This window comes from Macrotis lagotis, chromosome 8 (genome assembly GCF_037893015.1).
Source record: "Macrotis lagotis isolate mMagLag1 chromosome 8, bilby.v1.9.chrom.fasta, whole genome shotgun sequence".
NCBI lineage: Eukaryota > Metazoa > Chordata > Mammalia > Peramelemorphia > Peramelidae > Macrotis > Macrotis lagotis.
Genome location: NC_133665.1, coordinates 109,189,463 through 109,208,710, shown reverse-complemented (window position 1 = coordinate 109,208,710; position 19,248 = coordinate 109,189,463). Strand labels below are relative to the sequence as shown.

Genomic DNA, 19,248 nt, shown 5'->3' with positions numbered 1-19,248 from the left:
CAGGCCCAGCCGGCCCCATCGCTGTCTCCGGCGCCTCTGTGGCTCCCCGGCTCCCCAGCGCCCCCAGGGGGTGTCTCGGGCGCCCCCTGGAAGCGGCTCCCCGGAAGCGGCGGTCCGGGGCCTCTCCCTCGCTCCCTGACCCTTCCAGCCGCCGGGCGCAGCGAGCATGCGCAGCGAGCATACGTAGCGAGCATGCGTAGAAGTCCCGGAAGCAGGAAGCGGGAGCGACTAACTTCCTACGGGGCCGACGGCAGAAAGGCCCGCCCCCTTAAGGGGTGTGGCCACAGGCTTCTCGGGGCGCGGCTATACGTGGAGCCAGAGCCTCTCAGGGGAGGAGAAGGGCGGGGCCGCGAGGCAGGGCCCTATCAGCGCGCAGGGGGCGTGGCCCGCGCCTGCCCGGTCCGCCGCCACGTGAGCGCCGCGCCGCTCGGGCAGAAGCGCGGAGGCGACATGTCGGCCGGCGCGGGCGCCCCGGGGAAGCGAGGGAAGCCGCCCGGCGCGGCCGCGGGGAAGCGGCGGCGCAAGGTGAGCCGGGGCCCTTCCCGGGAGCGGTGGGCCTCCCCTCCCCGGGCCCGGGGCCCCACCTCTGACGGGGCCGCGGCCCTTCTCTTGGCAGCCCGAGGCGGACGGGGAGCCGGCCCGGGCCCAGGCGGCCGCCAGGAAGAGAGCCAAGCTGACGGAGGAGATTTCCAGCGAGTCGGAGCCGGAGAGGTGCGTGGGCCGGGGGCTGGGGGGTCCCCGGGACCCGCCGTGGCCGGGCTCCCGCAGGGGGCAGGCAGGCGGCGCTGGCTCGGGCCCACCCTCCGGGGCTTCCGATCCGGGCCCTGCCCGGCCCCAGGGGCGGCCCCTCACCGCGGGGGGTGCGCTGGCCTCCCGCCGTGCTGCCCAGCCCCTGGGCAGGCCGGACCTCGGCCCAGTCACTTAACCCCAGCTGCCCCCCCTCCAGCCGTCCTCATCCGGAGCTGACCACTGGACCCAGATGGCCCTGGAGGAGACACTGAGGCCGGTGGCGGCTTAGCACAGCGCCCCTCCCTTGCCCTCCAATCTAGCTCATGGCCCTGTTGTGGCATGGCCAAGTGGAAGATGGGCTCAAGCAGGGGGAGACTTGAAGAACAGACCAACTAGAGGGCTATTCTGTAATCCAGGAATACGGTGATGGGAACAGAATTAGTGGAAAGAAGGGGACGTGCGTAAAGGTAGAAGCTGGAAGGACAGCATCCTCACCATCATCATGTTTGTGTATTTATATATAAATTTTCTTGGTACCTGTTTACTCCCAGTCACATTTCAGCTTCTTAAGGTCATGCACTATTTAGTTTTTGTCTTCATATCTGCAGCACTTAGTACCTGTTGGCCTCCTACTTCCCTGATCCATCCCGGTATAGTGATAACACCATATAAATAATAAATAAATTCTTGGTAAGTTGAGCAGTAGTTTGTTAATGAATCAATAATGTCTTAATGACAAAAATCTAATGACTTTAAAAAAAATTTTATTTAAGGCAGGATTAAGTGACTGGCCCAGGGTCACACAGCTAAGAAATTATTAAGGGTCTGCATCTGGATTTGAACTCAGGGTCTCCTGATTCCAGGGCTGGTGCTCTATCTGCCGCACCACTTAGCAAAATTCTAATGAATTTTTCTCAATCTCTTTCTTGAACTCTGTGCCATCAACTGATAACCCTCTTCTGAATAGTCTCTTCTCTCTGTTATTGTGACACTGCTCTCTCCTAATTCTCATGCTACCTTTCTCACTATTCTAAGTCTGATGGATCTTCTACCATGCAAGTGATTCCCCCAAGTGGCCTAAGCCCTCTTCACTTCTGTATATTGTCACAATTGATAATGTCTTTAAAATCTATGAGTTTGGTTGTCATCTCTATGCAAATGATTCTCAGATTTTTTTTTTATCTATCTCTGATCTTCTCTTAACTTCCAGTTTGGGGTACATCTCAAAAGGGATGTCTCATAGCTACACTTCAAGCTCAACATGTCTAAAAATATTTCATTATCTTTCCCCAAAACTCTCCCCCCTTTTAAACTTTCCTCTTAATTTTGAGAGTACTGCCATTCTCCCAACCACTTGGCCTTACAATTTTGGTAGCTTCCTGAACCCCTCATTCTTGCCCAGATAGCCAGTTTCTTTACTAGTCTTTTAGTTTCTACCTTTACATCATATATATATATATATATGTATATATATATATATATATATATATATATATATATATATATATATATATATATCCCCTCTTTCCACTAATTCTCTTCCCATCACTGTATACCTGGATTATTGAATAGCCTTCTAGTTGGTCTTTTCTTCATGTCTCTTCCTACTTCAGTCCATCTTCCACTTAGCAAGCAAAGTGATCCTCGTAAAGTCTGACAATGTTATTCTTATTGTCCCAATCAAGAAACTCCAGGAGTCCTTGTTACTCCAAGGTTAAATATAAAATCCTTAGTTTGGCTTTTAAAGCACTTTACAACCTGACTCCTTCCTTTGAACTTGACAGACTCCTACATATCTGATTCAGCAGTACTGACCTTTTGGCTTTTCCTCAAACAGGCCCCACCCTCTGTGCCTCCTCATTGGTTGTTTTCCAAACCCAGTAGGTTCTGTATCTTTACCATCACTTTTTGGTTTCCATCAGTAGTTAGCTCAGATCTCTTTTTCTCTGCAGGAAGCCTTTTCCTGTCTCTTCTGCCATGTAGTGATGTTTTTCCTTTGTTCTCATAGAAGACTAGCCTCACTTTCTCCAGAGCCATCTGGTTCCAGCCGCCAGGGAGGACTGGATCTGGCCCTGGATCCAGGCAATCAAGGTTAATTAAGACTTGCCCAAGTCACATAGTATCAAGTGTCTGAGGTTTTTGTTTGGTTTTGTTCTCAGAATTGAGGGAAGGAACTGTTTTTTCCCCCTTCTTTGTAAACTGGTCCTTAGCCACATAGTAAGCCCTTAATAAGTGTTTGTTGACCATTTGATAAAAAAAAAAATGAGCCAGATTCATTCCTGCATTGTTCTGGGGGAAATGAGTTCAGCAGAGGTGGGAGTGCCTTGTCCAAGATCAGTCCAACAAGTTGGTAGTAAATTTCTAAGTTCAGTACTTTAAATACAGAGACAGAAATGACACCATCTCTCCTCTCAAGGAGCCTATATTTTATCAGAGGAGAAAGGTACGATTTGTATGTAGAGAAATAAATAAAAAGTAGGTGCTCGAAGTCTGTGTCCTCTTTTGGCCAGATGCCCCCTTCCAACAGTACCCTGCAGCTAGGTGAGCATTTATTAATCACCCACTGTGTACTACTGTGTGCTTAGTACTAAGATATAAAGCAAAGCACCATCTCCCCTGCCTGTGAGAAGCTTACATCCTAAGGAGGGAGATTCTCCTTGATTTTTCTTGCTGTGAGGGTAACAGTGGAACACATGGGCAGCCCAGTATGGACCAGCTCATCCAACCCATGGTATACAAAAGTACATCCCGGGACATTCAGGGTCAGGAGATGAAAGGAGTCCTAATCAGTCAAGGAGTCCAGAGGAGCCTTTAAAGACAGCTGATGATTCCGAAAGATAGAGAGGAGGGGAAAGAACCTTTCAGGCGTGAAGGACAACCTCAGAGAAGGCACAGAGAGAAGAGCTAGATACCTTCTGTGTGAAGCAGCAAATAGGCTAGTTTGATGGGAGGTGATGAGAAGTCTGGTGGGGTGGGCTGGGGCCAGCTGGTGAAGGGCTTTCAATGCTGAGCAGAGGGCTTGTCTTTCATTGTAAAGGCAAAATTGGGAGATACACAAGGGTCTTGAATGGCATGGTCAGAGTTTTAACTGGAGAGAAATCAAAGACCTAAAGACAATATGATACAACAGCTCTGGGCTTGCAGGCAGGAAGGCCAGGACTGAATTCCACCTTCAAACAACTTGCTGACTCTGGAGGTCATTTCTTTTTTTTTTTTTTAGGTTTTTTTCTTTTTCTTTTTTTTTTGGAAGGCAATGGGGTTAAGTGGCTTGCCCAAGGCCACACAGCTAGGTAATTATTAAGTGTCTGAGGCCGGATTTGAACTCAGGTACTCCTGACTCCAGGGCGGGTGTTCTATCCACTGCACCACCTAGCCGCCCCCTGGAGGTCATTTCTTAGTCCTCAGATTCCTCATCTGTAAATTCCTCAGATTCCTCATCTGTAAACTGAAGGCATTGGACTTGATTGCCTATAAGACCCCCTTCCAGCTGTAAATCTAGTCCATGGTCCCTTTGGAGGAAGCCAAACTGTACAAGTCAGCTCTCTTCCACCCAGCAGCCCTCCCTTCAGGTCAGTGGAAGCAACTCCTGCCTATCTCTTGAGGCTTTTCTAGGTTACACACCTTAGTTGTTTTACAGTCTCTTCACCATCATCACGCTCTTGTGGTTGTTCTTCAGCTTCTCAGTGTCCTTATGCTGCTAAGCCAAGCATTGTGTTGAACACTTTATGAAAATTATCTCCCTTAATCCTCACCACCACACTGAGAGGGAAGTGCTGGCATTATCTCAATTTTACATTTGAGCAAATTGGGGCAGACTGGGGACTAGACTAACCCAGGGTCACAGAGCCTGAGGCCAGACTTGAACTCATATGTTCCTGAGTCCACGTCCAGAGCTCATGCCACCACACAGCCCAGCTCTCCTGTTGTACTCCAGATCATCCCTCATTATTCCCAAAAGTTTTATCCCTCTTAATGCAGCAACATTAGCAGTTTTGGCCGCCACATCTCATTGCTGACTCATTTTGAGTTTGTAGTCAATCGGTTAATTAACAAGCATGTATTAAACGCCTGCTGTGTGTGTTAGGTGTCAGGAATGCCATCTGGAAGAAAGACCCTCCGGTTAGCAGTCAGATTGCACAAGTTGGTTTCTCAAAGTGGGGTCAGAGTTACAAAATTAGACAGCAATGGGAAAAGAACAGGCAAATGACGTAAGCTGACACCATTCGGCCCAGAGTGCACTAACAGAAATAGAGGCACTTTGGCAAAGCTTGATACTGCAATGTCAAGTCTACAGTTGGGCTGGGGTTTTTTTTTAAATCAACTTCAAAAAATATAGGATAGGTGAGGCATATTAGAGAGCAGTTTGAAATAGGTCTTCCACCCCTCCCCAGGACCTCACTTTTTCAGCAGAATATCTCACCTCCTATTTTACTAAGAAAATAGAGGTCTTTCATGGAGAGGTCCCTCTTCTCCCCTCCTCTACCTCAGGGCACAGGACCAGGCACAGATCCCCAGCAGACCTCCTGCCAGGTGACTTGAGCTACCCTTTGATTCTAGGTCTGTATTATCTTCTTGTCTACATCTCCTTATCTTTTCTGCAGAGATGATGGGAGACACTATAACCAATGCTTTACTAAGATCTAGGTAAACTCTGTCTACAGCACTTCCCTATCTGCAAACTTAGTGACTGCATGATAATAGAACATAAGGCTAGCCTAGCATGGCTTGTTCTTAATGAGGCCATTCTCATTCCCACTTTCTTTTCGAGATGTTCATAAAATATTTGAGAATTTCCCAGGAATCCAAGTCAAGCTCTCTGTTTCATAGCTTGAAGACTGTTTTCTTTTGAAAATTTGGGACAATTACCCTCTTCCAAGCCCGAAGTATCTTTCCCATTATCCATTATTTTTTAATTTATTGTTAACGTCAGCTCAGAAATCACATCTTACCAGTTCTGTCAGTTCCAAAAAGAATTCATCTAGGTCAAGTGGCTTGAATTTATTGAGAGCAGTTAGATTCTCTTTTATCTTGTCCTTATTTATCATGGGTATCAGCTCCCTGTTAAGTTCTTTTTGTTCTCTTGTTTCCAGTGTGAAAGTTATTCTTCTTGTTAAGAAAAAAATGGAAGAAAAGTAAGAGTTGTTGTCAGTTACCATCCCCTTTACCCCAGGCAGTAATCCCATTCATTGTTTCATTTGATCCTTCTTCCTCCATTGCATCATGTAGGTTTTAAAAACTTTTATAGCTGCCCTCATCTTCTTTTGCCAACCTCAGTTCATTTGGAGCCACTGCACTTGTGGCACCATTGTTACAGATCCATGCCACACTTTTATTCATCTCCTTTACAGTAAAAAAAGTGTTTTATTGGTATCCTTTATTTTTATGACACCTATACTTCCCACTTTTTTTTCTCACCTTTCCAGAGAGCCATCCATTATAATGATCAGTAAAATAGTGGAGGGAAAAGTTTAGCCACATATAGTGAAGAAGTCAGATGTTGCAAAAGCATTCTACAGCTCTTGGGGCCCACTTCTTCAAAGAAATGGCAGGAAATACCTTCTCAGAGCTCCCCTTTGGGACCAAGTTTGGTCATTATTAAAGACTGGTGAGATTCAATTTGGATTGTTTATTTCAGGGGTTAATTGCCCTGTTTTTATTTGACCAAGGAGCTGAGAATGGTTTTTACCTTTTGAAATTAAGTTTTATTGGATTTTAAAATGCAGAAACCATTCTTAGCTCTCAGGCAACTGACTGGCTGCAGTTCGCCAACCATTGGTTGTTCTTGTGTAGTTGTATGTTATTTTCCAGTTTCCACTTACTTCATTTTATATTGTTTCTCTGTACATAACTTAAGACAAGCTCCATTTTTTCTCTTCATTAGAATTGTTTTTCTTTGTGTCTTCAGAATTTCCTTCTTGAAAGTTTTCCATTTCTCCTGGGTTGATTTTCCCTGTAAAATTTTTAGTCCATTTGAAGTCTTTGAAATCTTCTGTCAGGAAATTTAAGATTCTAGCACTTGGTACGCAGGCTTTAAAAATGCTTCTTTATGAAACATGGCCACTTTTTCTCTCCTCCATCCCAGATTCTCAGAAGGGGCAATCACTTCCTCCTAATAATGCTCTTCCCTTTTAATAAAAATCAGCTTTGGTAGATGGTTTGACCTGTTGGTTCCTCCACTTTTTTCAAGGATGAACTTACCATCATTAGCAGTGTTCTTTGTCCAGTAATATGTAGAGAAGTTGGTGATTTTATGTTTAAAGCTCTTAATTCTTCTCATTTTTAGTAGCCTTTCTGTTAATTATCTATGCAATTTTCTATTTTGCTTATTTCCATCTGTCACTCATTTTTGGACAGTTCTTCCCTTTCATTTGTAGGTGTACTCCTCTAGCTTCTTCCTCTGGCCTCACTCTCTGCCCTAAGTTATTTAGGGGAATTGATGAGGGTAGTAGAGAATACAAGACTTCCCTTTCCTTTCTTATCCTATACAGCCACTTAAATAAAACTGACTCACTGCCTCAGTTATGGTGGGGTAAGATACTCTTCAGCCTTGGGTTCTGTAGTTTGGAGACTGCCCCAGACAGAAGGAAACCTGTATTTCTTCCTCACCTCTATATGTGACCTGGGGGAGTGAATTTTTGCAGCTTATTGTAGCTGGACTGGGAGCTGAATGGGCTCAGAGACTCTGCAGCAAGACCATAATCTCTGTGACTCTCGTCCAAGCCCATGGGTCACTTTAGGTGCCTCATAGTTGTGTGGCAGTTGCTAAGGAAAAAGCACTGTGTTGAACACCTTTAGAAGGCTCTTACCTTGTTGGGATTTTTTTGATTTCCTTTCATGTGGATTCAACTCATTCCACCCCAATTGAGAATTCCTCTTTTGGGGGATTTTGAGAGTTATTGCAGACTAGAGAAAATGTCTGGTCCTTCATCTTGTGAGTCACAGGCCTAGAACTACAGAAATGGTATATGTTGATTCTTCCCTGTGAATGTGGCAGGAGCTTCCAGTATAATGTCCCAGGGTTTTATGAACCAATCCTGTTCAACTTTTCTTTTCAATGTCTTGGAAAGGCTTGTTCGTCATATTTATAAGTGATGCAAAGCTTGGAGGGTTAGCTAACACTGAATGACAAAATCAAGCTCCAAAAGAATGGTACTTTGAGACTTACCCAATAAGGTGAAATTCAGTAGAGATAAAATATAAAAGGCTTACATTTGTATAATTTGAAAGCTTGGGTAAATAGCAGATCCCTTCACCTCCTTCCCCCCCCCCCCCCCCCCGACCTCAGCCCTGAGGACACTAGAAAAAAGGAAGAAGAAGATGAGGAGCTGGAGGAGACTGCCCAGGAGAAGAAGCTCCGGCTAGCCAAACTGTACTTAGAACAGTTGAGGCAGCAAGGTAAGGCCATGTGATGGGAAATCTCCTTGACTTCTTTTCTGCCTTCTCTGGGCTTTATTAGGACATTTAGAACTGCTGGCATTTTCCTGGGCATTGCTGCCTTTGGGCCTCCAGGGTGAGGAAGCCAGCATGGGGTTCTAGGAACCACCTGCCTTACTCCACAGCACCACTCTCCTCTCTCTCCCTCCCCCTACCCCCTGCCATCTCCACCCTTCCTTGGGTGGCTGGACCTGGACCACCTGGTGGGTGATTGATGCTAGTGCTGGCATTTAACCTGGCAGGGGGGCAGCCCAAGTCCCTGAGCTAACTTCCCTGTGAGGTGGAGAAGGGAAGACTTTAATAGGCCCCCTAAAGGGAAGAAGCCCCAGGGGCCTATAGTTATTTAAAACAGACTGGGGTTCAGAGTGGCTTTAGATAGAGTCATGAGACAGTCTGTGTATCCACAAGGAGGGTTGGGCTCTGGGGGAGTGGGGGGAACCTGAGGGGAAAAAAAGGCAGGTATCTGGGCTCTACCTCTCTCCCTGGGCAGAGTTTGGGTTGAGGACAAATACACCTCTGGGTGTTCATTCTTTCCCCCCATCCCGGGTCCTTATCTGGTTTGTGTTCTGCCCTGAGCAGAAGAGGAGAAAGCTGAAGAAGAGGCCTTTGGGAATGACCAAGTGGCTGGACGTTTAAAGGAAGATGTGGTAAGTGGAGCATGAGCTTAGCCAGGTGGGTCTACCCCTTGCCCACAAGGCTCCAGAGAAAATCATCCTCTTTCTTCTTCCCACAGCTTGAACAGAGAGGTCGACTTCAGAAGCTGGTGGCAAAGGAGGTGAGTGATGGGAATTAAGCCCTGTGTTTGAATCCTGGCACCAGCAGTTACTTAGTGGGTAACTTGGGCACTGTCTTTCTGAGCCTCAATTTCCTCTTCCAGAAGATGGGAGTGATATCTGTGCTACCCATCTCCCAGGCCTGTGCTATAGAGAACGCTTTGTCAACCATTAAAGGAATGAATTGTGAAGCAGTCATGAATCCTGACTCCTCCTGAGCTGGAGTAAATCCCCCTCAGTCTCTGGGCCTCTTTTCTCATCCAGAGAGCAGAAGTTCTATTCCCTAGAGTGACTTGCTCTGGGTTCCACAGTTGATCCTGTCCACCTAATTCTGAGTCCCCTTTCCCTTGGCCCCTGAGAAGCCAGCGGAACCAAAGTGTATCCAACATAACCTCCTCTGTCTCTGGGACCTTGGTGACTGCAAGATGGTCCAGCTTTCTTTAGTAATCAGGAAGGTGTGACTAACCTAGAGAACCAGCTTGGCCTCCATGCCCTTCAGGGACCCCTAAGTGTCTTGTTTTTTCCTCAAATTGGCTGCTTTCTCCTTGCTTCTGCAACTAAAAGATGGCCTGACTTTAAACTCTCGAAAATTCTGAACATAACAGACCTGTGCCCTCACGTGGGAAGCTGCCTTTTCCAGTTTGTTGATATAGAAACAGAGACCTTGGATGTGAACAGGCCAGGACAGTCTCCAGTCATTCTTGTCTGATAAAGTTTGGCTCACTCGGACCTGCCAAGCAGAGGAGAGGTCTTTATTTCTTTGCCACCCTTGCGGGCCTAGTGGTGGCTTCCACTCCAGCTTCGGGTGGGGGCAGAAAGGGCCCCAGGGTGCTTGGGGAGTTTACAAGGCCTCCTCTCCTTGGTAGATCCAGGCTCCGGTGGCTGCAGACATCCGGGTCCTTCGGGGCCACCAGCTGTCTATCACGTGCCTGGTCATCACCCCTGACAACTCAGCTATCTTTTCAGGAGCCAAAGACTGCACCATCATAAAATGTGAGTGAGCAGGGAGGCCCAAGGTGGAGCATGCCCTGTGCCCAGGAGACCCGGCTGAAGCTCTGCCTCTCTTCTCTTCCCCTGTCAGGGGCTGAACCCCTCCCTTCACACCAGGGCAATTTGAATAGGTGGGAAGCTCTGGGAGGTGAGACTCTGGGGTCTCGGGCTCATTTCTGCCCTCATCTTTCTCCTCTGCCATCAGAAGAGGGTCAGCAGCCAGTCTTCAGCCCCCAGCAGTGCTTTCCCCTTACATCTTCTTTTTACCCTTGCAGGGAGTGTGGAGAGTGGGAAGAAGCTGCACCAGATTCAGAGGGTGAAGAAGGGGGCTGAGGGCCAGCCACCCGGGCATGTCGACCACATCCTCTGCATGGCTATCTCCTCAGATGGCAAGTACCTGGTAAGAGAGCCTGTTGGGAGCACACAGCTAGGGAGGACGGGGGCCAGCCTGGTGACTCCCAGAACTGGACATTCTTATTCCCCCAGGCCACAGGAGATAAGAACAAGCTGATCCTCATCTGGGATGTAGACACCTGCAGACATCTCTTTACCTTCACAGGACACCGGGACGCAGTGTCGGTAAGAGGGGAGTTGGAGACTCAGAGACCCCCATCTTCCGTAAGCCTGATTCCTGGGACTTGTTCTAGAGTCTTCCAGTCTTCCAGAGTTTTGTGCAGTCTTTAAGGTTATCCTCCTGTCTTCAGGCAGGACTGGTGCCCCTATTATGCCAGTAATTTGTTCTGAAGGAAATTCTTCTGTTGCTATCTAATTTAGGCCTCTTCCCTCCAGTGTGGGCCCTAGACCCTGACTGCCCTAACACTTGACTCTCTCTCTTCCTTATTTAGGGCCTGGCTTTTCGGAAGGGCACACACCAGCTGTACAGCACGTCCCACGACCGCTCTGTGAAGGTGTGGAATGTGGCCGAGAATGCCTACATCGAGACCCTGTGAGTGGGAGGTTGGCCATCTGGAGCAATCCTGCCCATGGGCAGAGGCTTGTCTGGGCAGGGTCTGCTGGGAGGAGGACAACCCAGGTCAAGCTCCTCAGCATGGCTTTTGAGGTCCCTTGTCATTTGTACCCAGTCTTCATCTCATCTGTAGCCCCATCTCTCCAGAGTCCTTGATACAGATCAGTCCTAGCATCATGATATGGAATGAGCCGGGTTGTCAAGGTCTCTGTGTGGTAGAGAAGGGGGAGGACCTAGCTTGAGGCCTCATTTAGGCAGTTTCTAGGATTTAGAGTAAGAAGGAGCCTAGAGCACTTTTCCCCCCTCATTTTACAGAGAAACTGTATGACTTTCCTAGGAGCACAGACACTCCTAGAGCCACCTACAATCTTTTTGCCCTTTCCCTCCTTGCTGCTGCAGCCCTGGTCCCTTCCTCCTTTTCCGTTCTTCAGATTCTGGTTGCTATCCACCCTCTGGTGCCCAGCCCTGGTGTTGCAGCCTCTCCCTCCTTGGGGCTCTTGGAGCTCATCACTCATGCTCCACCATCAGCCTCTTGCATTGCTTTTCTCCTATGTAGCTTGGCTTTCTCGTTGGTTGCTGAGCTCCCCGAGGACAGCTGTGAATTCAGAGTCCTGAAGCTTCGCACAGGAGGGAGATGCTATTTTTTTTTAAAGTTCATCTATTTTATTTTTTTTAACATTCATCCATATGTATATGTATATTTTTAAATTACAGAATTTCCTTCCACTCTCCTCCCATCAGCACAAACAGTCATATTAACATTGTACATATATATTTTTTGATAAACATGTTTACAGATTAGTCCTATTTAGTATGAAGACTTAGAAAGAAGTACATAAGAGATAATGTGTTCATCAGATTGTAAAGGGTTGTTTGTTTTGTTTTGTTTTTCTTCCTATGGATGGGGATAACATTGTCCATAGCTGGTCTAATACAGTTCTAGCTCTCTGACCTGCTGAGAGGAGCTGCTTCCATCAAGGTTGATCATCTCACAATGTTGAAGTTAATGTGTACATTGTCCTCTTGCTTCTATGAGGAAGAAGCTTTTTAGAAGCCCATTGGGTCTGAGAGCTAAAGTTAGTGGAGCCAGCCAAGAAGAAGCAGGCTCCCAAAGAAGTGACTTGTCTAAGATGATGCAGCCAGGGGCCCTGAGCCAACTCTACACTCCCAACTTCAATGATCTGCACTGGGGTGGCTACTTTTTGGCTGATCCTTTTTCCTCTTTTTGCCCAAGTTTTGGGCACCAGGATGCTGTGACAGCCCTAGATGGACTGAGCCGGGAGAGTTGTGTGACAGCAGGTGGCCGTGATGGCACCGTCCGTGTCTGGAAGATTCCTGAGGAATCACAGTTGGTCTTCTATGGCCACCAGTAAGTGGGTGGGAACAGGGAAGAACATGGGCATCATCCCCATCTCCCTAAGTCAATGAGGGAGTGGTGTGGCCTTCCTCTCAAACCCCATTCCCTTTCAGGGGTTCTATTGACTGCATCCAGCTCATCAATGAGGAACACATGATTTCTGGGTCAGAAGATGGGTAAGGGTTCCTCAGTAGCCACCCCCCCCCCCCCCCCTTACCAATATGGACAACCCTTCCTGTCTCTTACATTCTCCCCCCCCCAACTAAAATTCATCTTCCTACCTAAAGCTCATTGGCTCTGTGGGGCCTCACTAAGAAGCGGCCCCTCACCCTACAACAAAAAGCCCATGGGATGCGTGGCGAAGAAGGCTTGGAGCAGCCCTACTGGGTGTCATCAGTGACAGCACTACTCAACACAGACCTTGTGGCCTCAGGTTGGTTTGAATGCCAGATGACCCTGTGGGGATCTCACCCCTCTCTGGGACAGGCTTAGGGCCAGGGGCTCTCAACAACCTTGTGGGCTAGGCCAATGGCCTCCCCCGCTCCAGTTTTTGTTTTTTGAGGTCTGGATGCCTTCTTCCTTGAGTTCATAATACCAGTTGTAATGATGTTCATTGTCTCTAGCTCTGTATGGTATAAAGTTCTTTGCTTGGCACAACCTCATGAGATCAGCAGAAGCTCAGACAGCTTCAGAGACTCTTAGTTCCAGTCTTGCTCTCCTCAGTCCACCTCTGGTGGGTGCCCTCCCCTGCAGCTAAGCTCAGGAGCCCCACCTTCTGATTGGAGCCCACACCTGGACTGGCCAAAGGAAAGGCTGCCATTCCTTCTGTAATGAGTAGCAGTTTGGAGCTCAGTAGCTCCATCTCCCTTGAGTCTCTCTTGGCTTTTGATGGGGCAGAGGCAGGAGGCTGAGCGCTGGGACCTTGGGGCTGGGGGGGAGGCGGGGTTACTTCCCTGGTGCCTTGGGTTCTTCATCTGCATGTGTTCTCTCTTGAGTGTGGTGCCAGTATTGGTAGGGTTTTTATTTTCTTTCAAATGAGGAAACCTTGGTTTGTGGAAGTTGAGCTCTTGGTCCAGGGCATACCAGCTGGTCCCACTCCAATATTCTCCATTTAACACCTGAGAGGTCATAGACTCTAATTGAAAGAAGAGTCTTATGGGCCTCTTGTGTCACATGTAAGGAGAAAGCAAAGGAGCAACTTAAGGAAACATGGGTTGGTCTCTAGAGCAATCCCACAGCTCTGGAACCAGTCTCCTGTCCCCTCCTGTTCCTGTCACTCCACCGTGCTCCCTGGCCTCAGTCTATGACCCTTTTGCTCTAAGAATGACAAAACTAAATCAGACCCTGCCAGTCTGCTAAGGAGAAAAGGTGCACACACAGCTTCCCAAGAATGAGACCCTCCTGTGAGGAGGGCAAAGTGCTAGGTGTCAAGGAGGGAGGATTCACATCAGGTCAGAGTGCTTGGGGAAGGGCTCTGGGGAGGGATGGGTTTAGAGACGGGCATCCAGCAGGTACCTTGCCTCTGGCCATGCCACTGTTCAGTGAAACGCTTAAATCAGAGTCCTAAGGAGACTGGGGGCGGGGGGGGGGGGACGACTCTCACTGCTGTACACGCTGAAGACCAGAATTCAGGGAGAGGAGCTTGAGCTGGGGGTTGGGGGTGCAGGAGCAGACAAAAGGAGGTGTCTGTTTTTTGAGAAGTACTTGAAGTCTGCTAGGAGGTTGAATGGATCAGAATTGTACTTGAAGTGGTTGGGAAATGTTGCCTCCTGGAGCGGGGAGCCTCTGAGCTGGGCCTTGGAGGCCTGGGAAAGAGTTCTTAGCAAGCAGAATTCTGTCATGAGGCACATAGCCATGGAGGGGCACCTGCCCTTGACTGTTGAGAGGGGCAAGTGTGTGGGTCTGTGTGTGTGTCTCTCTAATTCTGTGTCTCTGTCTCTGGCTGTTAGAGGGGTGAGGGCAGCGTGGATCTTGGGTGTTTGAATTTGGCCAGAGTATAGAATGACTGTTGGGGGGGCATGTAGAGAATGATAATTGAAGAAACCCCCACTTTATCCTGACAGATGATAACTGTTCTGCAGCTCCAAGCACTAAGACCAGCTCTCTCCTGGGCCTTATTGGTCACTTTGTGAGTCTTAAGGAGCATCAGGAGGATAGAGTCTTTGATCTCCTTTTCCTAGCCTGCCCCATCAGCTTTTGTGTTTCCTCCTTCTCCCCCACCCCAGGATCTCACAGCAGCTTTGTTCGTCTCTGGCAGTGTGCAGAGGGTTTCCGGAAGTTACAGCCACTCTGGGACATCCCTTTGGTAAGGCCTGGGCTCAGGGAGGGGCTGGGGGCTCAGCCTGGCTGGGGATGAGATAGTATTCTGCTTCCCACTAATCCCTTTCTATCTTCCCCTTTAGGTTGGTTTTATCAACAGCCTCAAATTCTCCAGCACAGGAGACTTCCTGGTGGCAGGTGTTGGGAAGGAACACAGGTACAGTGTTAGGGAGGCCCCTTGGCCCACTGCTTTTCTGGGGTGGGTCTCAAACTGGGACAGGAGAAGGACGGAAGGCCTCAAGTCATTGACCCTCAGTTCCTCCCTCTTTCCACAGGTTAGGACGCTGGTGGCAAATAAGAGATGCCAAGAACTCTGTCTGCATCATTCCCCTGCGGAGAGTCCCTCCTGCCCCTGCTGCTGGCTCCTAACTCCTCTTCCTCCAAAGCCCTCTCCTGTTTATTTAAATCTCTTCTCTGCCCCCACTGTTTGTATTAAATTAACCAGGCTCAGGCCAGGCCCTGCCTGCCTCTATAGCTTCTTCTTGGGAAAGGGCAGCAGGGTGTGGGGGGAAACTTCAGGATCTCACCCTTCACCTCCAGACCAAGGATAAGAGACAGGACACAAAGCAGCTGGTCAGAGCCAGGGAATGATGGTGACTAGCAAAGTTTGCAGAGGCTGCATGCGTGTGGTCTCATTTCAGCCTTACAACAGCCCTGTGAGGTAGGTACTACTGTGGTCTGTGGTCTCCAGTATTACAGATGAGGAAACTGAGGCATATAGGGAAGTGCCTTGCCCAAGGTCCTTCAGCTATTACTGTCTTTTTTTCTTTTTTCTTTTTTTTTTTAGATTTTTCAAGGCAATTGGGGTTAAGTGGCTTGCCCAAGGTTACACAGCTAGGTAATTATTAGGTATCTGAGGTCGGATTTGAACCCAGGTACTCCTGACTCCAAGGCTGGTGCTCTATTCACTGCGCCACCTAGCCGCCCTATTACTGTCTTGAGGATTTGAACTTGTGCCTGGCGCCTGGAGAAGCCCAGGGAGGTGGCAGGCTGAGAGACCCCAGGGCCTGGGCTTGCTAAGCACTGTCTGCAGCTGAGGAGGGAAGAGCTCAGGTCAGAACCACAGAATCCTTTATTGGGTAGGGAGAACCAGGCACTGGGCCATTAAGACTTCATGATGATCGTCAGACTTCTGGCTGTGATCTGGTAGCGGCCTCCCTGGTTCAGGCAAGTGTGCCAGTGCCTCTGGATCAGGCGAGTGGCAGCCTGAACCCCCAGGTAGCACCGCAATCTGTGGACCAGGGCCTGAAGCTTCACCACAGCCCACTCCTACCTCTTGTAGAACTTCAGGTTTATCTGGTGACAATCTGCCACCAGCACTGAATGATCTAGGCACAGAGGTCTGTGTGCAGCCGGGTCTGCTGTGTTGAGGTCCCTGCCACCAGGCCTGGATCTTGATGGCTGCCTAGAACAGAGTGGAGCAGGACGAGAGCCTCCTGGGGCCCAGAGCCCCCTCCTCTCTTACCCCTCCATCATCTCTTACCTTGTGTTCTGTCTTTACTTTCCCTGTCCCAGGAGCTTCAGCTCCATCAGCCTCATTCTTACCCCACCCTCCTCCTGGGCCCTGGATTATAACCTCAGACCTTACTCCACTCCTTTCACTTTGCCTAGAACCCCTCCCACCCTTTCTCTGGACCTCACCTGGCCCTTACCAACACCCTTGCCTGAAGTGATATGGGTACCCACTGCCTGCCTCATTTGTTGAGGACTGCTCTCCCGGCTCAGTAAATGCACCCAGAGATAGGACTTTGTTCAGCTATCCTCCAATTCTGTACCGCAAGTGAAGCATAAAGCAGGGAGACCACAGCTGATCAAAGGTTGGCCTCCTCACCAAGCACTTTCCGCAGCTGAGATGGAAGGAGGGTTCTCCTGAGCTCCTCCAAACACTTATGTTCAGATGACATGTTGATTGCATCAAGCCCCAGTCATCGGACCCCTCTCTATGAAATTCATTCCTGATCAAAAGTGATCAGCCCAACAACTCAATAGGAAAAAACCAAATGAAGATGTGCCTGTTGCCCAAGTGCATCCAGAAATGCACTCTATTATGTCTAGCACTTCTAATCATCTTAAAAGTGCTCCCTGGAAGGCATTAAAAACCCACCCACATTCCCACAAAAATAAAAGTGGGGGACTCTGCAAGGAGACATTACATATCGGGTGTGTGTGTGTGTGTGCTCTCAGTATATTGAAGATAGGTTTAAAAGTTACTCAGGTGGGGCAGCTTGGTGACACAGTGAATAGAAAGTTATTTAGGAAATGGAGCAATTAGAAAAAGATAGATGTGGTCCACAGCAAGTGAAAAGATAGTCCAGATGATGCATTGATAATCACAGAATGTGCATTAGCTCTCCTCCATGGAGGGTTTCTAGAAGTACATGGATGCCAGTGGTAAAGGATGAGAAAGTGTGAATGGGTTGCAATGCCCACTGCTAGAGTACCCCCACTGACTACAGAAATCCACTGAGAATTTTTTAAAAATATGTTCATTTGAATAGCACATAAACAGTATTCTATGTTTCTGTATCTGGACTATTGCTTTTCTGTACTCCAGATTTTCTTATATTTTTTATTCACAGTAGTTAATCATTAAAAGCATGATATCAAGGAAAGTGATGGGTTCAAGAACTAGGTTCAGATTCTTGTTGATCTGGAATAATCATTTAATTTTTCTGTTCCTTGAGATACTTATCTATATAACACGAGATTGACATAGCTATGCGTCTATTTTTCATCTTTTCCCTCAACTCATGCCAGTTTGTGTTTTCTTACTTCTGATCACTACGTTCTTTATTAGCTGTGTGACCTCGGGCAAGTCACTTAACTTTGCCTTGAATCTAGGACCATCTCCAGTTGTCCTAATTCATATTCTGGTCACTGGACTCAGATGACTGGAGGAGAAAGTGAGGCTGATGACTTAGCACAGCATCCCTTCACTCAGAAACAAATCATGTGCTTGTCATGGCATCTCCCCGGTGTCATGGCCTTCAAAAATGAAGGACAAATATTAGTGCTTTCACTAATCACCTCTCCAGACTTTCTTTTAGTTCCTTTTCCCTCCTATCATCTTGTTGGGTAAACCATGTATATATAATCCCATGTGCCCAACTGTATAGGGATATATACTCTTCTCAGACTAGTTCAGATGAGTTAAGCATTGTTCCTTATGTGAGATAATTTTTCTCATTCTTCCTCCGCTTCTCCCTTCTCTCTTTTGAGCACATCTGTACATAATAGACTCACACCCATGCCCTCTGTGGACTCTAACCACCCTACTGATAACATTCTTAGGGGGTTATATGTATCATCTTCCCATATGGGAATGTAGACTTAGATCCCTTATGTTTACCTTTTTATGCTTTTCTTGAGTATTATGTTTGAATGTCAACTATACTATTCAACTTTGGTCTTTTCATCAAGGATGCTTGAAAGTTCTCTATTTTACTAAATATCCATTTTTCTCCTGAAGGATTATACTCAGTTTTGCTGGATAGGTTATTTTTGATTGTAGATTATTTCCCTTCTGGAATATATTTCGAGCCCTCCACTCCCTTATAGGGGTAGCTGCTATCCTGACTATGGCTCCATGGTATTTGAGTTATTTCTTTTAGGCTGTTTTAGTTATTTTTTCCTTGACCAGGGAGCTCTGGATTTTGGCTATAATATTCCTGATAATTTTCATTTGGGGATCTCTTTCAAGAAGTGATCAGTGAATTCTTTCAATTTCCACTTTGCCCTTTGGTTTTAGGCTAGCTGGGCAGCTTTCTTTTATATAACTTCTTGAAATACCATGTCTAGGTTTTGTTTTTTCTTTTGATTATTGCTTTCAAGTAATCCAATTCTTAAATTATCTCCATCTATTTTCCATGTCAGTTGGTTTTCCAATGAAATATTTCAATTTGTTTCTTCAAGTTTTTCATTCTTTTGACTTTTTATTTCTTGATATCTCATTGTAGTCTTTAGCTTCCCCTTGACCAATTCTAATTTTTAAAGATGTATTTTCTTCAGTAATGTTTTATAACTCTTTTACCATTTAGTCAATTCTGTCTTTTAGAAGTTAGTTTCTTTAGTTATTTTTGTGCTTTTACCAACCCATCTTCATAATTTTCTTTCATAGTTCTTATTTCTTTTCCTAATTTTGCTGCTACTCTTTTTTGTTTTGTTTTGTTTTTTCAAGGCAAATGGGGTTAAGTGGCTTGCCCAAGGCCACACAGCTAGGTAATTATTAAGTGTCTGAGGTCAGATTTGAACTCAGATTCTCCTGACTCCAGGGCCGGTGCTTTATCCACTGCGCCACCTAGCCGCCCCTGCTACTCTTATTTTTAAAATCATTTTTTGCTTTTGATCTCTTAACTTTTCTAGGAATTCTTGTTGGTCTTTTGTCCAGTCTCTATTTTGTCCTTCCCACCCCCAGAGTCTTGGCTTGTAAATATTTTCCAAGTCATTGCCATCTTCCTTTTAATGGTCAGGTTCCTTTTGGTTTGTTCATTTTCCCACCCCATTTCTTAAATTTGGATTGATATTAAGAGTTAGATTCTGCTCACCTCTGGGTGGTGAAGCTTCCACAGCCTGATCTAATATATAGGTTTTTATTGTTCCCAAAGTGATATGAAAGGTCTGGTCACTGCTCTCCAGGTCTGCACTCTTCTTACCCAGGTAGGACCCCTGCTTCCTCTTAA

The 19,248-nt window shown here is 47.2% G+C and overlaps 1 protein-coding gene across 1 annotated transcript; it reads left to right on the top strand.

Moving 5' to 3' along the window:
* The first annotated feature begins 319 nt into the window (after window positions 1-319).
* On the top strand, window positions 320-18,435 carry RRP9 (ribosomal RNA processing 9, U3 small nucleolar RNA binding protein). Its single transcript, XM_074198086.1, has 15 exons — window positions 320-525; window positions 617-711; window positions 8,015-8,124; window positions 8,743-8,810; window positions 8,897-8,938; window positions 9,803-9,929; window positions 10,202-10,326; window positions 10,413-10,505; window positions 10,772-10,872; window positions 12,128-12,262; window positions 12,364-12,426; window positions 12,538-12,683; window positions 14,476-14,555; window positions 14,653-14,726; window positions 14,845-18,435. The coding sequence occupies exons 1-15, from the start codon at window positions 451-453 to the stop codon at window positions 14,936-14,938; spliced, it is 1,428 nt and encodes a 475-aa protein (XP_074054187.1). The 5' UTR covers window positions 320-450; the 3' UTR covers window positions 14,939-18,435.
* Window positions 18,436-19,248: the final 813 nt, after the last annotated feature.

What these genes read in the sequence shown, in the direction of transcription:
- RRP9 (XM_074198086.1), top strand. Translation starts at nt 451, where the DNA reads ATGTCGGCCGGCGCGGGCGCCCCGGGGAAGCGAGGGAAGCCGCCCGGC. An exon ending in AGAAGCTGGTGGCAAAGGAG is followed by an intron (nt 8,939 to 9,802) that starts GTGAGTGATGGG and finishes TCTCCTTGGTAG; the next exon opens with ATCCAGGCTCCGGTGGCTGC. An exon ending in ATTTCTGGGTCAGAAGATGG is followed by an intron (nt 12,427 to 12,537) that starts GTAAGGGTTCCT and finishes TCCTACCTAAAG; the next exon opens with CTCATTGGCTCTGTGGGGCC.